This window comes from Conger conger, chromosome 17 (assembly GCF_963514075.1).
Source record: "Conger conger chromosome 17, fConCon1.1, whole genome shotgun sequence".
Classification (NCBI taxonomy): domain Eukaryota; kingdom Metazoa; phylum Chordata; class Actinopteri; order Anguilliformes; family Congridae; genus Conger; species Conger conger.
In genome coordinates, this window is record NC_083776.1 from 33,084,667 (window position 1) to 33,097,602 (window position 12,936).

Sequence of the window (12,936 nt, forward strand, 5' to 3'; positions counted from 1 at the left end):
AAAGTCAGCACAGTCACAGAATTCCCCATAACACTCTCTCTAGCTCTTGAGAATTCCTGTCCTTAAATCCCTTGGCCAACGCAGCCCATCTGTGCTTGAGGGGGTGTGGCCAGGAGCAGTTTACAATCGCCAGGTGTGCCTCGTTGGGTCCTGATGAGCTTCAGTTATTCAATTATTGTCCTCACGACTGGTACTGCGTTTCTCTCCATGGTCCTAAAGCCCCCCCCATATCAGTTGGAAAAGACCTTCCCTCAATCACCTGACCGAGAGGTATCCTCCAGCGGCAGGCCCTTGAGGATACCCCGAGGGCACCTTGGGGTGCCACACTGTGAGTGGCTGTGGATAGCTGTGGGTAGCTGTGAGTGGCTGTGAGTGGCTGTGGGTGGCTGTGAGTGGCTGTGGTTGACTGTGCGTGGCTGAGTGGCTGTGAGTGGCTGTGGGTAGCTGTGAGTGGCTGTGAGTGTCTGTGGGTAGCTGTGAGTGGCTGTGGGTGGCTGTGAGTGGCTGTGAGTGTCTGTGGGTAGCTGTGAGTGGCTGTGAGTGGCTGTGGGTGGCTGTCAGTGGCTGCGAGTGGCTGCGGGTAGCTGTGAGTGGCTGTCAGTGGCTGTGGGTAGCTGTGAGTGGCTGTCGGTGGCTGTGGGTAGCTGTGAGTGGCTGTGAGAGGCTGTCAGTGGCTGTGGGTAGCTGTGAGTGGCTGTCAGTGGCTGTGGGTGGCTGTGGGTGGCTGTGGGTAGCTGTGAGTGGCTGTGGGTAGCTGTGCGTGGCTGTGAGTGGCTGTGGGTGGCTGTGAGTGGCTGTGAGTGGCTGTGCGTGGCTGTGGGGTGGCTGTGGGTAGCTGTGGGTAGCTGTGCGTGGCTGTGCGTGGCTGTGGGTAGCTGTGCGTGGCTGTGAGTGGCTGTGAGTGGCTGTGGGTGGCTGTGAGTGGCTGTCAGTGGCTGTGCGTGGCTGTGGGGTGGCTGTGGGTAGCTGTGGGTAGCTGTGCGTGGCTGTGGGGTGGCTGTGGGTAGCTGTGGGTAGCTGTGGGTAGCTGTGGGTAGCTGCACATGGGGAAAGCACAGCAGGCGCAGTCTGTTTAATGAGCTCTGATTCAGACTGACGGTAACTCTGCACATGAGGAGGATCTGGTTCATCCCAGGATAGTGCCTGGGGGGTTCTCAGAGGGAGGAATTCCTCTCGTATGAATCAGCTTTTCTCCTCTCCTCCTCTCCTCCTCTCCTCCTCTCTCCGCTTTGTCACTCCATCAGCCTGGAGAGTCAGAGGCGTCTGGAGCGCTGCTTCAGATAGAGTATCCGCTTACCCCCCCCCAAACACACACACACACGCACACACACACACACACACACCTTCACACTCACTCTCTCTCTCTCTCTCTCTCTCTCTCTCTCACACACTCAATCTCTCTCTCACGCACACACACTCTCTCACTCTCACACATGCATGTGCGCGCGCACACACACACACACACACACACACACACACACACACCCATGTGGACAGTGTCCAGCCTGCTGTTGGGGTGTCCTCAGGCAGGACGGGGGACTGCAGGTCCTCAGGTTACAGCCTGTGGGGAAAATTCCCTGTCCCTCTAAAGGTCACGGCTCCCGTGTGGATGTGTCAGTGAAAGTTATGAACTGACACATCTGCAATCTGGTGTTGTTACAGCGTTTACGGTTAGCGCGCCAACAGTTAGCGCGGCAGCCGGTTAGTTTTAGCGCTGAAATGAAGACCACATTGCTCTTGAGGAATTAGCTGGAGCCTGGCTGTGTTTATTGCGCTGCTGTTTCACCTGGCACGGTCTGATTTATGGGGCTGTCTGGTGGCATGCCAGTTTCGCTCAGCACGCTAATTGCGGAGTCTGTAAACAGAGAGGGGTTTTGGAAGGACTCGTCCTTTCATGTTTTATGTTCGGGTGATACTTATCAGTATCTGACCCCCTGACCCCCTGGCCCCATCACCTCATAGGTCAGGCCCCCTGAGAGTGATTGACTGCCCCTGTGGGGGCAGATTAGGGTGGGTTACCGTGGGCTGGGTGAGTGCTCTGCTCTTGGGTTATAGCGTTACCGTTCTCAGCCATATCACACTGAGGAGTTCATATATCATGTCCTCTGTGTTATGGAGGCCTCGCTCTCCCATACGGGGCTGTCCCACGCTGTCAAATGAAGCTGTACTACTGTGTCATGGGGCTGTCCCAGACTGCTTTTTGAAACTGTCCCAGGCCTTTAAATGAAGCTGTCCCAGGCCTTTAAATGAAGCTGTCCCAGGCCGTTAAATGAAGCTGTCCCAGGCCGTTAAATGAAGCTGTCCCAGGCCTTTAAATGAAGCTTTCCCAGGCCTTTAAATTAAGCTGTCCCAGGCCTTTAAATGAAGCTGTCCCAGGCCTTTAAATGAAGCTGTCCCAGGCCGTTAAATGAAGCTGTCCCAGGCCGTTAAATGAAGCTGTCCCAGGCCTTTAAATGAAGCTTTCCCAGGCCTTTAAATTAAGCTGTCCCAGGCCTTTAAATGAAGCTGTCGCAGGTCAAAATGGTGGAGTTTTTGGCCACAGAAGCTGCTGTTCCTACGTCTACATATCCCAAAAAAAGATCAAAGAAGGAAAGACTGGCACACGCTTAATGGTCCAAAAAAAGAAATAATGGTGTTTATTTTAACCCTGTGAACTGTTGATGTTTCATGTCCAAAAAAATCCATGCATGAGGGTGGACACTGAATGCTGTGGCATACCATCCTCCCTCCTTCCCTCACTGGTCTGGAGTGAATGCTGATTGGCTGGGTGAGGTTTTGGCCATATTGGGTTCATTACATTACATTTGTTTACATTATATTACATTAATGGCATTTGGCAGACACTTATCCAGAGTGACGTACAGTTGATTAGACTAAGCAGGAGACAATCCTCCCCTGGAGCAATGCAGGGTTAAGGGCCCAATCTTATTGTGGCTACACCCGGGATCGAACCACCGCTGCAGGTTCACCTGTCCCTCTGGTGGGAAGGTGACTGTGGAGGGGAAGGTCTCTCCTGCTCTGCTGTGGGCCGCAGCCCGTGGAGGTGAGCGCAGGCCGTCGCTGGTGAACTTGCGCTCTCTCCGCCGTGCCTCTGCGTGACCTTCCGGCACTTTCTGTTCCAACCTGCTCCCCTGCTTCTGATGCCAGTGAAGCACCGCCTACACATGCCTCTATATCCTGTGTAAACACACCGCTACGACGCTGCCACAAGCGCACGGGGATTTTTCCGTCTTCCTTGCTGTTTATCTTATTACCTGAAGATCAGGTGAAATGTTGAATTGCTTCTCTGAAGCTTAAGTGTTGTGAACAGGAACATGGTGTGCTTGTCTGGTGACCGTTAACGTTGAGAAGTGCTTTCTCGCCTGGTTAGCATTAGCGTTCTTGCCATGGTGTTGTGCACAGAATAAACAGGCTGCTCCCACCTGATATGGCCTGGCAGTGGGCCAGCCTGCAGCCGTGTGTGAGGTTAGCTTCCTGTGGAAACTCCTGCACCGCACCCCACTTACAGCTGACCTGCAGCTACTGTGGGCCACTGGCAGCAGGGAGAGTGAACAGTCTCTGCTTTCTCTCTGTGTCATATAGTGCAGTGATTGGACAGTCTGTGCTCTCTGTGACGTACAGTGCTGTGATTGGACAGTGTATGCTCTCACTCTGTCATACAGTGCTGTGATTGGACAGTCTCTGCTCTCTCTCTGTGTCATACAGTTCAGTGATTGGACAGTCTGTGCTCTCATACACTGCTGTGATTGGACAGTCTGTGCTCTCTGTGACATACAGTGCTGTGATTGGACAGTCTGTCCTCTCTGACATACAGTGCTGTGATTGGACAGTCTGTGCTCTCATACACTGCTGTGATTGGACAGTCTGTGCTCTCTGTGACATACAGTGCTGTGATTGGACAGTCTGTGCTCTCTGTGACATACAGTGCTGTGATTGGACAGTCTGTGCTCTCTGTGACATACAGTGCTGTGATTGGACAGTGTATGCTCTCTCTCTGTCATACAGTTCAGTGATTGGACAGTCTGTGCTCTCATACAGTGCTGTGATTGGACAGTTTGTGCTCTCTCTCTCTGTCATACAGTTCTGTGATTGGCCAGTCTGTGCGTGCTCTCTGTGACATACAGTACTGAACCCCCAAGGTTACGATGCTTAGTATTGACTGTTTTGTGAGCGATTAGGATGTTTTTTCTCAGTGTCATTCATTAGAAGCGCACGTCAGTGAGAGGAACAAGCCTTCTGCACGGTGTACAGTGCTGACCCGGGCGTGCTGACCCGATCACTCTGTCTCCGTTACGGTTCCTGCCCTGACACGGCGCATTGTTCCGCCCCCAGTTTCCCATGCACCCCGCCCGGGGCAGAACAATGCCCCCCCCCCTCCCCAGCCTGCAGCGTCACACAGAGGGAAACGCAGTCCGTTTATAGCTCTAACTGCCACCGACATTTCACTTTGCTTTTTTAAACATCTTTCTTTCCCTCAGCCATTCTGTGAGAGGCGTTGATGTGTTTTTTGAATCGATGCCCTGACGTCAGCTCCACGTATTTGACAGGGGTAGTGCACTTCCCCTGGGCTCTGTGAGGGTTTGGGGCGCGGGGGCGATGTTCATGGTTTATCTGTATTATTTTAGGAGCCATTTACGTCTGTCAGCCCGCCCGTTCTGTCGACATCACTCTCACACAGACGTCAGTGTGTTTCAGGCCCCTGTTGGCATTCTTTTCCTTCCTGCCCACCCACCCCCATTCTCTGCCCCTTCCAGGGGCACGACGGTGTGGTTAGACAGACAGGGACAGCAGTTCTGTTGACTGTGTTCGACGGGATGTGTTTTCAGAAAGACCTGCTCTCATTCACACTGTGAAAGAAAGGAGAGTTGTCTGCTTCCTCAGATAAATTAATCAGCACTGGCCCAGTCTCAGCTCAGCTGTACACTGCACCATCCTCCACTGCAGACCCAACCGCACTTTCAGCACCGCCACAAGAGGGCACCATTTCCATCATTACATTAATGCCGTTTGGCAGACGCTCTTATCCAGAGCGACGTACAGTTGATTAGACTAAGCAAGAGACAATCCTCCCCCTGGAGCAATGCAGGATCAAGGGCCTTGCTCAAGGGCCCAACGGTTGTGCGGATCTTATTGTGGCTACACCGGGGATCGAACCACCAACCTTGTGGGTCCCAGTCATGTACCTTAACCACTACGCTAGAGGCCTCCTCTATCAGATGTTCTGAGGCTAGCCGTTGCTGGTACTTGCACCTGTGATTGCTTGATCAGCCACAAGCACCTTTTAATTTTTTATTCTAATTTTATTTTGGAAACGGTTGGATTACACATGAGGCGTTTATCAGTCACTTACACTTATCCAGTGACTTGCACATCTTTAGTGTTTTATACAGTGTCCGATTCTACAGCTGGATGTTAAAGTGAAGCAGTTCGGTTCCTACGTCCGGGTCCCAGGGTTTCAGTCTCGAGGCCGGTCCCCTCACTGTGGTGCTACCCTGCCGCCCCCCCCAACACCCCCGTGTGGAATGTCTCCCCAGAGCCCGGTGGGTCTGCGCTCCTCTCCTGTGTTCTGGTATCCACGGCGACACGGGCGCGGTGTCTGTCCCCACCCTCTATGGGGAGTGTTAGTGTACGAGTGCCAAACGCGCACGACCGCACACGACCGCACCGTCACCCCGGGCGACGGCCACAGGAATCCTGCCTTCGCCGTTCTGCTCTGATGTTCCGGAATGAGCCGCCTGCCATGTCAGCTCAGGCTGTGGCAGCAACCCGACCCCTGTTTCTCCCAGAGATCGTTTCAGGGATTGTCATAACGATGGAGTGTTAAAATTGGTCGCGTTAATGCAGAATTCTCTTGTTTTTAACGGAAAAAAGTAAACAAATGTGCGGGGGGAAAAATACTTTGCATTCTTTTGATAATATTTACTAAGCCGTGGTACCATTGTGAGATTCAGAGAGAATTATGAAATTATGAATGACGTACATTTATTGTGTTATTATTGTGAGTGGGCTTATTATTTAATCAGAATGCAGGTTAATTGCTGTGAAACGCAAATATTGAAATGACCTGCATCCCAGAGACGCAGTATTCCATAGGCTAGCACATCCGCGGATAATCTCAGGGCCAAGGGACATATACAGGATAAACGAGCACACAGACTGCACACACATATGCATGTTGCAAATGCACATGTATACACACCCTGCATATATCTCCATGTATCCTGAGTCACTGAGCCCTTCTAATCGAGCCCAGGAAGATGAATTTCCCCGCGCTGCACCCAGAGAGCAGCTAATGTGTTTAGGCCGAATTTACTGTGATGGGCCTGTGAAGCAGGCAGGCTCATTTCCTCTCAGACTGATGCATGCAGGGCTGCCCGTCACTCTTTTGAGCGACCGGGCGCTCCTCATTGAACACATAAAGAGTGTCAGTCCACATTAGGGCCAGATGAGGCCACGTGGGCGTTTGAGAGAGTGCTCGTGTACTGCCCGGGTCACATGGGCGTTTGAGAGAGTGCCCGTGTACTGCCCGGGTCACATGGGCGTTTGAGAGAGTGCCCGTGTACTGCCCGGGTCACATGGGCGTTTGAGAGAGTGCCCGTGTACTGCCCGGGTCACATGGGCGTTTGAGAGAGTGCCCGTGTACTGCCCGGGTCACATGGGCGTTTGAGAGAGTGCCCGTGTACTGCCCGGGTCACATGGGCGTTTGAGAGAGTGCCCGTGTACTGCCCGGGTCACATGGGCGTTTGAGAGAGTGCCCGTGTACTGCCCGGGTCACGTGGGCGTTTGAGAGAGTGCCCGTGTACTGCCCGGGTCACGTGGGCGTTTGAGAGAGTGCCCGTGTACTGCCCGGGTCACGTGGGCGTTTGAGAGAGTGCCCGTGTACTGCCCGGGTCACATGGGCGTTTGAGAGAGTGCCCGTGTACTGCCCGGGTCACGTGGGCGTTTGAGAGAGTGCCCGTGTACTGCCCGGGTCACGTGGGCGTTTGAGAGAGTGCCCGTGTACTGCCTGGGTCACATGGGTGTTTGAGAGAGGCCATGTGAGATCAGACTTATCTTTTTACCCACTGTTATCATTTCTCTAGTAATTCATATTTTTTCACAATATCTCCCTCCCTCACCTTCCTTCCCTTCTCTCTCCCCCTCCCTCTCCTTCCTTCCCTTCTCTCTCTCTCCCTCCCTTTACTCTCTCCCTCCCTCTCTCTCTCCCTCCCTCTCCTTCCTTCCCTTCTCTCTCCCTCCCTCCACCTTCCCTTTACTCTCCCTACCTCTCTCTCTTTCCCTCCCTCTCTATCTCTCCCCCTCCCTCTCTCTCTCCCTCTCCCTCTCCCTCTCTCTCTCTCCCCCTCTCCCTCCCTCCCTCTCCCTCTCCCTCTCCCTCTCCCTCCCTCTCCCTCTCCCTCTCTCCCTCCCTCTCCCTCTCCCTCTCTCCCCCTCTCCCTCCCTCCCTCCCTCTCTCAGGATGATAACTGGGGCGAGACCACCACCGCAGTGACGGGCACGTCGGAGCACAGCCTGTCTCAGGAGGACATCGTGCGGATCAGTAAGGACCTGGAGGACAGCGTGGGCCTGGGCTGCCGGCGGTACCTGGGCCTGACGGTGGGGGTGGTTCTGGGGGTGCTGGTGCTGCTCACGCCGCTGGCCTTCCTGGTGCTGCCCCACGTGCTCTGGCCCGAGAAGCTGAAGGCGTGCGGCACGGCCTGCGAGGGCCTCTTCATCTCCGTGGCCTTCAAGCTGCTCATCCTCCTCATCGCCGTGTGGGCGCTGTTCCTGCGGCCGCCCCGGGCGGGCCTGCCGCGCGTCTTCGTGTTCCGGGCGCTGCTCGCCGTGCTGGTGCTGCTCTTCGTCATCTCCTACTGGCTGTTCTACGGAGTGCGCATCCTGGAGTCGCAGGTGAGGGCCCCTGCTGTCATGTTTATAACACGGTAATACAGTACTGCATTGTCTTTATAACACGGTAATACAGTTCTGTATTGTCTTTATAACACGGTAATACAGTGCTGCAGTTTGTTTATAACATGGTAATACAGTGTTTATAACTCTGTAATACAGTACTGTATTGTCTTTATAACTCTGTAATACAGTTCTGCAGTTTGTTTATAACAAGTTAATATAGTACTGTATTGTCTTTAACACGGTAATACAGTTCTGCAGTTTGTTTATAGCATGGTACAGCAGTGTTTATAACTCTGTAATACAGTACTGTATTGTCTTTATAACACAGTAATACAGTTCTGCAGTTTGTTTATAACACGGTACAGCAGTGTTTATAACTCTGTAATACAGTACTGTATTGTCTTTATAACATGGTAATACAGTTCAGCAGTTTGTTTATAACACAGTAATATGGTATTGCTGTGTGGTAATAACATGGTAATACACTACAGCAATGTATATCACAGTAATACACTTCTATTGTGTTTATAGCACAGTAATATGGTACTGCAGTGTGCAATACTAGACTGTTTATAACAGGAATACAGTACTGCATTGTGGAGTGGGCCAGGATTCCTCCACAGCGATGTGAAAGACTAATCTCCAGTTATCAGAAGCATTTGGTTGCTGTTAAAGGCGGCCCAACCAGTTATTAAGTTTAGGGTGGCAGTTACTTTTTCCTATGGGTGATATAGGTTTTGGATAACTTCAATGAATGAACTGAACTGATTCCTTGTGTTCTTGTCTTACATTACGTTGAAAATCAAGAGGGGGGCCAGTATTTTGTCACTGCACTGTGTATTACATTGGTATATAATGGTATAAATGTCTCTCTCTCTCTCTCAGGATGAGAACTATCAGGGCATAGTGCAGTATGCAGTGTCGCTGGTGGACGCTCTGCTGTTCATTCACTACCTGGCCATCGTGCTCCTGGAGCTGAGACAGCTGCAGCCCTGCTTCTCTGTGTGCGTCACACGCTCCACCGACGGAGAGACTCGCCACTATAACCTGGGACAACTCAGGTGAGATACAGCACTATATCCTGGGACAGCTCAGGTGAGATACAGCACTATATCCTGGGACAGCTCAGGTGAGATACAGCACTATATCCTGGGACAGCTCAGGTGAGATACAGCACTATAACCTGGGACAGCTCAGGTGAGATACAGCACTATATCCTGGGACAGCTCAGGTGAGATACAGCACTATATCCTGGGACAGCTCAGGTGAGATACAGCGCTGTAACCTGGGACAGCTCAGGTGAGATACAGCACTATATCCTGGGACAGCTCAGGTGAGATACAGCGCTGTAACCTGGGACAGCTCAGGTGAGATACAGCGCTGTAACCTGGGACAGCTCAGGTGAGATACAGCACTGTAACCTGGGACAGCTCAGGTGAGATACAGCACTGTAACCTGGGACAGCTCAGGTGAGATACAGCACTATAACCTGGGACAGCTCAGGTGAGATACAGCACTGTAACCTGGGACAGCTCAGGTGAGATACAGCACTATAACCTGGGACAGCTCAGGTGAGATACAGCGCTGTAACCTGGGACAGCTCAGGTGAGATACAGCTCTGTAACCTGGGACAGCTCAGGTGAGATACAGCACTATAACCTGGGACAGCTCAGGTGAGATACAGCACTATAACCTGGGACAGCTCAGGTGAGATACAGCACTATAACCTGGGACAGCTCAGGTGAGATACAGCACTATAACCTGGGACAGCTCAGGTGAGATACAGCACTGTAACCTGGGACAGCTCAGGTGAGATACAGCACTATAACCTGGGACAGCTCAGGTGATTACAGTGTTTTGGGGGAGCTGTAGGATTGACCCTCAGACCTCTCTCTTCGGCGTGACTCGTGGGAGCACTGGGCTCTCTGAGCCATGCTGACCTCACATCCTGTCTTCCTGGGAAATGGGGAGGGCTCTGGTGTCAGGCCCATCCAGCCTGTGGTTATTTATGCCTTTAATTTCAGCTGCTGAGTTTTTCATCAGCAGATACTGACACTGCAAATAAATCTGCCTCATCAGATTTATGCTCTCAACTTCTCTTTCTGTCCTTTAAAGTAATTTTGTGTGTCCGGTGTGGTGGTCGTGTTTTGGTGGGGAGATTGGTGGATGTGACTGCAGTGGAGATGCACGAGTCCTCATCCACAGTAACACACTAATGGAAGCGCATGCTGAGGGCACAGTTCAGTTAGCCTCTTAATGAGCTATTTGAATGCACTGCACTGCGCGCCTGTCTGTAACAGGACTGCGCTCCAGTTTCCCTGGCCTGTGTTGCACAGTTGGAGAAGAGCTTGTTTAAAATGATCGTGCACTTGATCCACTTGACTTGGAATCCTCCCTCCCTCCCTCTCTCCCTCTCCCTCTCTCCCTCCCTCCCTCTCCCTCTCTCTCTCTGTCTCTCCTTCTCCCTCTCTCTCCCTCCCTCTCCCTCTCTCTCTCTCTCTCTCTCTCTCTCCCTCTCCCTCTCCCTCCCTCTCCCTCTCTCTCTCTGTCTCTCTCTCTCTCCTTCTCCCTCTCTCTCCCTCCCCCTCCTTCTCCCTCTCCCTCTCCCTCTCCCTCTCCCTCTCTCTCTCTCTCTCTCTCTCTCTCTCCCTGCAGTATCCAGCGCGCTGCTCTGTCCATCCTGGAGAACTACTACCGGGATTTCCCCGTCCACAACCCCGCCCTGCTGACAGCCTCCAAATCCCGTGCTGCCAAACACCTGGCCGGCCTCAAGGTCTACAACGTGGATGGTGAGTTCTGCTGTTGATGGGGGGTTGGGCCCGTTCGCTGCAGTTCTGGGCCAATCACTATAGAGGACAGCAGTTCTAGGCCAATCACAACAGAGGAGGGTAGATCTGTGCCAATCACTCCAGATGAGGGCAGTTGATGAGGGCAGCCATGATATGAACCCTCACACCCACCTCACACACAGGGATGATGAAATGAGGATGGGAAGTGGAAACAGGTCTATCCTTATGCTCAGGGATTAATGACCTGGACATGTGATGTCAAAACATTGTTTGCTCTTGACGTTGCTTTCTTTCTTTCTTGTGTTAGTTTTTACTTTCTTTTCCTTCCTTCGTTCCTCCCTGCCTTCCGTCTGTGGTACTGACACTCTTTTGGTTTTGGGTCTTTCAATAACACTCCCTCCCTCTGTCTGATGCTCTCTCTCTGGCTTACCGAAGCCTTTAAAGCTAAGATGAAAGTATACCTTATTGACAGTAAGTAAAATAATTATATAATTCACAATCTTCCCCCATCCCCTTCCCCACATGCACGCTAGCGCACGCACGCGCACACACACACACACACACACACTCACACACACACACACACTCACACACACACACGCTGCCCCCCACCTGTTCTCTGTGAGCCTGTTGAAATAGCCACACCTCAGCAGGCTTCTTGTTGCTGGTCCAGGAGGCCTCCCATCATGCACTTGGCCAGGTTTTGTTTGGAGGCATGTTCTCTGGGCCTGTGCGCATGCACAGCATGTGATTCCACGGTCCGTTTTCACCACCATCTCAAACTGTTATCACACGCACTACAAACGCAATTATACACTTATTAGTTCTTCTGTGCTATTGGCATTCTTATCTATATATCTATAGCATATGTATATACTTTATATCTTACGGTTCGTACCTGTGGTCTACAAAATGTCTAGTTCAGTCATGACTCACTGACTTTATGATTCTCTTTAAGCCCATATAGTCATAGCCTCTCCTCTCCAGTGTAAACCCAAAGGGCCTTGCCTGACTAATCAGTGTAGACATCCTGATTCAACTTCTCATTCATAGTTTTTCATTATTATTTTTGAATGATTGATTATATGAATGCCGATCTGCTGGGAATGGCGTAAGAGATGTACACTAACTCTCATGTGGAGTCGGTCATAGCTGAGGGCTGTGGAGGAGGAGGAGGAAGAGGCGGAGGGGGGACGCGGAGAGGGACAGATTTCAGCAGCATGCTCTCTAGAATGTCCCGTACCTAACTGAAGAGCCGCCTGTTTGTATCCGTGCTTAAAGTATTCACCACACTGTGCATTTCAGTCAGGACACAGTCCTTTCCCCCTAATGATGGGTCATTCCTGCTCCCTCTTCTGCACTGGAAACCCCGCCAGAGACCAGCACGCTATGGGCCTGATTTACTAAGACCGTTAGCAGTGTGCTAAACCATTTAGCACGCACAAAACCAGTAATACAACCAATCAGTGGTCATGGGATTTGTTTTTAGTTTTGCGTGTGCTAAAAGATTTCGCGCATGCTAAAGGTCTTGGTAAATCAGGCCCACTAGGCAGACTGATTTTCTGAAACTCATATACTTATGAAATGGTTTTCATCATGTCGTTGGGCCCATTTACTTCAAAACAACACATGCAAGAATCGTGTATTCGCCTAAGGACCAGCCTAGCTTCACAGAAGGAAGTGTCTGTACATGTGCGTACATGTACAATTTTACCACCATGCTCACAGCAACACACTGCACTAGCCTTCAGCAGGCAACTGTGCCTGCCTGCCTGCCCTTTTCTGATCCGACTGCAGTTTGATTAAGCATTAACTAACAAAACGTTAATTAATTTACGGCTTCATATTATAATTACCGTAGAGATTACCCTGTAAAAAAAAACGTTTGAACCAAAGCGTCGTGTGCGGTTGTCCTGGGCTACAGAGGGAAAGAATAGACAATGGAAAGAAGAATGAAAAATGAAAGCACAGCATGTCAGAAAGTTCCGGGAGAGGTTTCTAAGCGCCGATGCAGGCAGTACTGCTGAGTCTGTTTTAATTGGAAGTAACACCTCCAGTGCGGAAAGGAATCGCACAGAAAATTTGATTTGAGACGCGAAGATAGCACTGTGTCAAGAGACGCACGCAAACAAGAGGAACTTTTTGTTCAGTGTCATTTCTCTCTCTCTCTCTCCCTCCCTCCCTCTCACCCCCTCCTGTGTGCTCAGCAGCAGATTTAGACAGACAGCAGTAACATTACATCAATACCTTTCAT

At 51.4% G+C, this 12,936-nt stretch overlaps 1 protein-coding gene across 2 annotated transcripts in view; it reads left to right on the forward strand.

Moving 5' to 3' along the window:
• Positions 1 to 12,936, forward strand: part of vangl1 (VANGL planar cell polarity protein 1) — a 47,585-nt gene that overhangs the window by 27,565 nt on the left and 7,084 nt on the right. For both annotated transcript variants that reach the window (XM_061226132.1, XM_061226133.1), the window contains exons 4-6: positions 7,459 to 7,890; positions 8,779 to 8,954; positions 10,549 to 10,682. In XM_061226132.1, the coding sequence (XP_061082116.1) occupies positions 7,459 to 7,890; positions 8,779 to 8,954; positions 10,549 to 10,682 (742 nt within the window). The remainder of the gene's footprint in view (positions 1 to 7,458; positions 7,891 to 8,778; positions 8,955 to 10,548; positions 10,683 to 12,936) is intronic.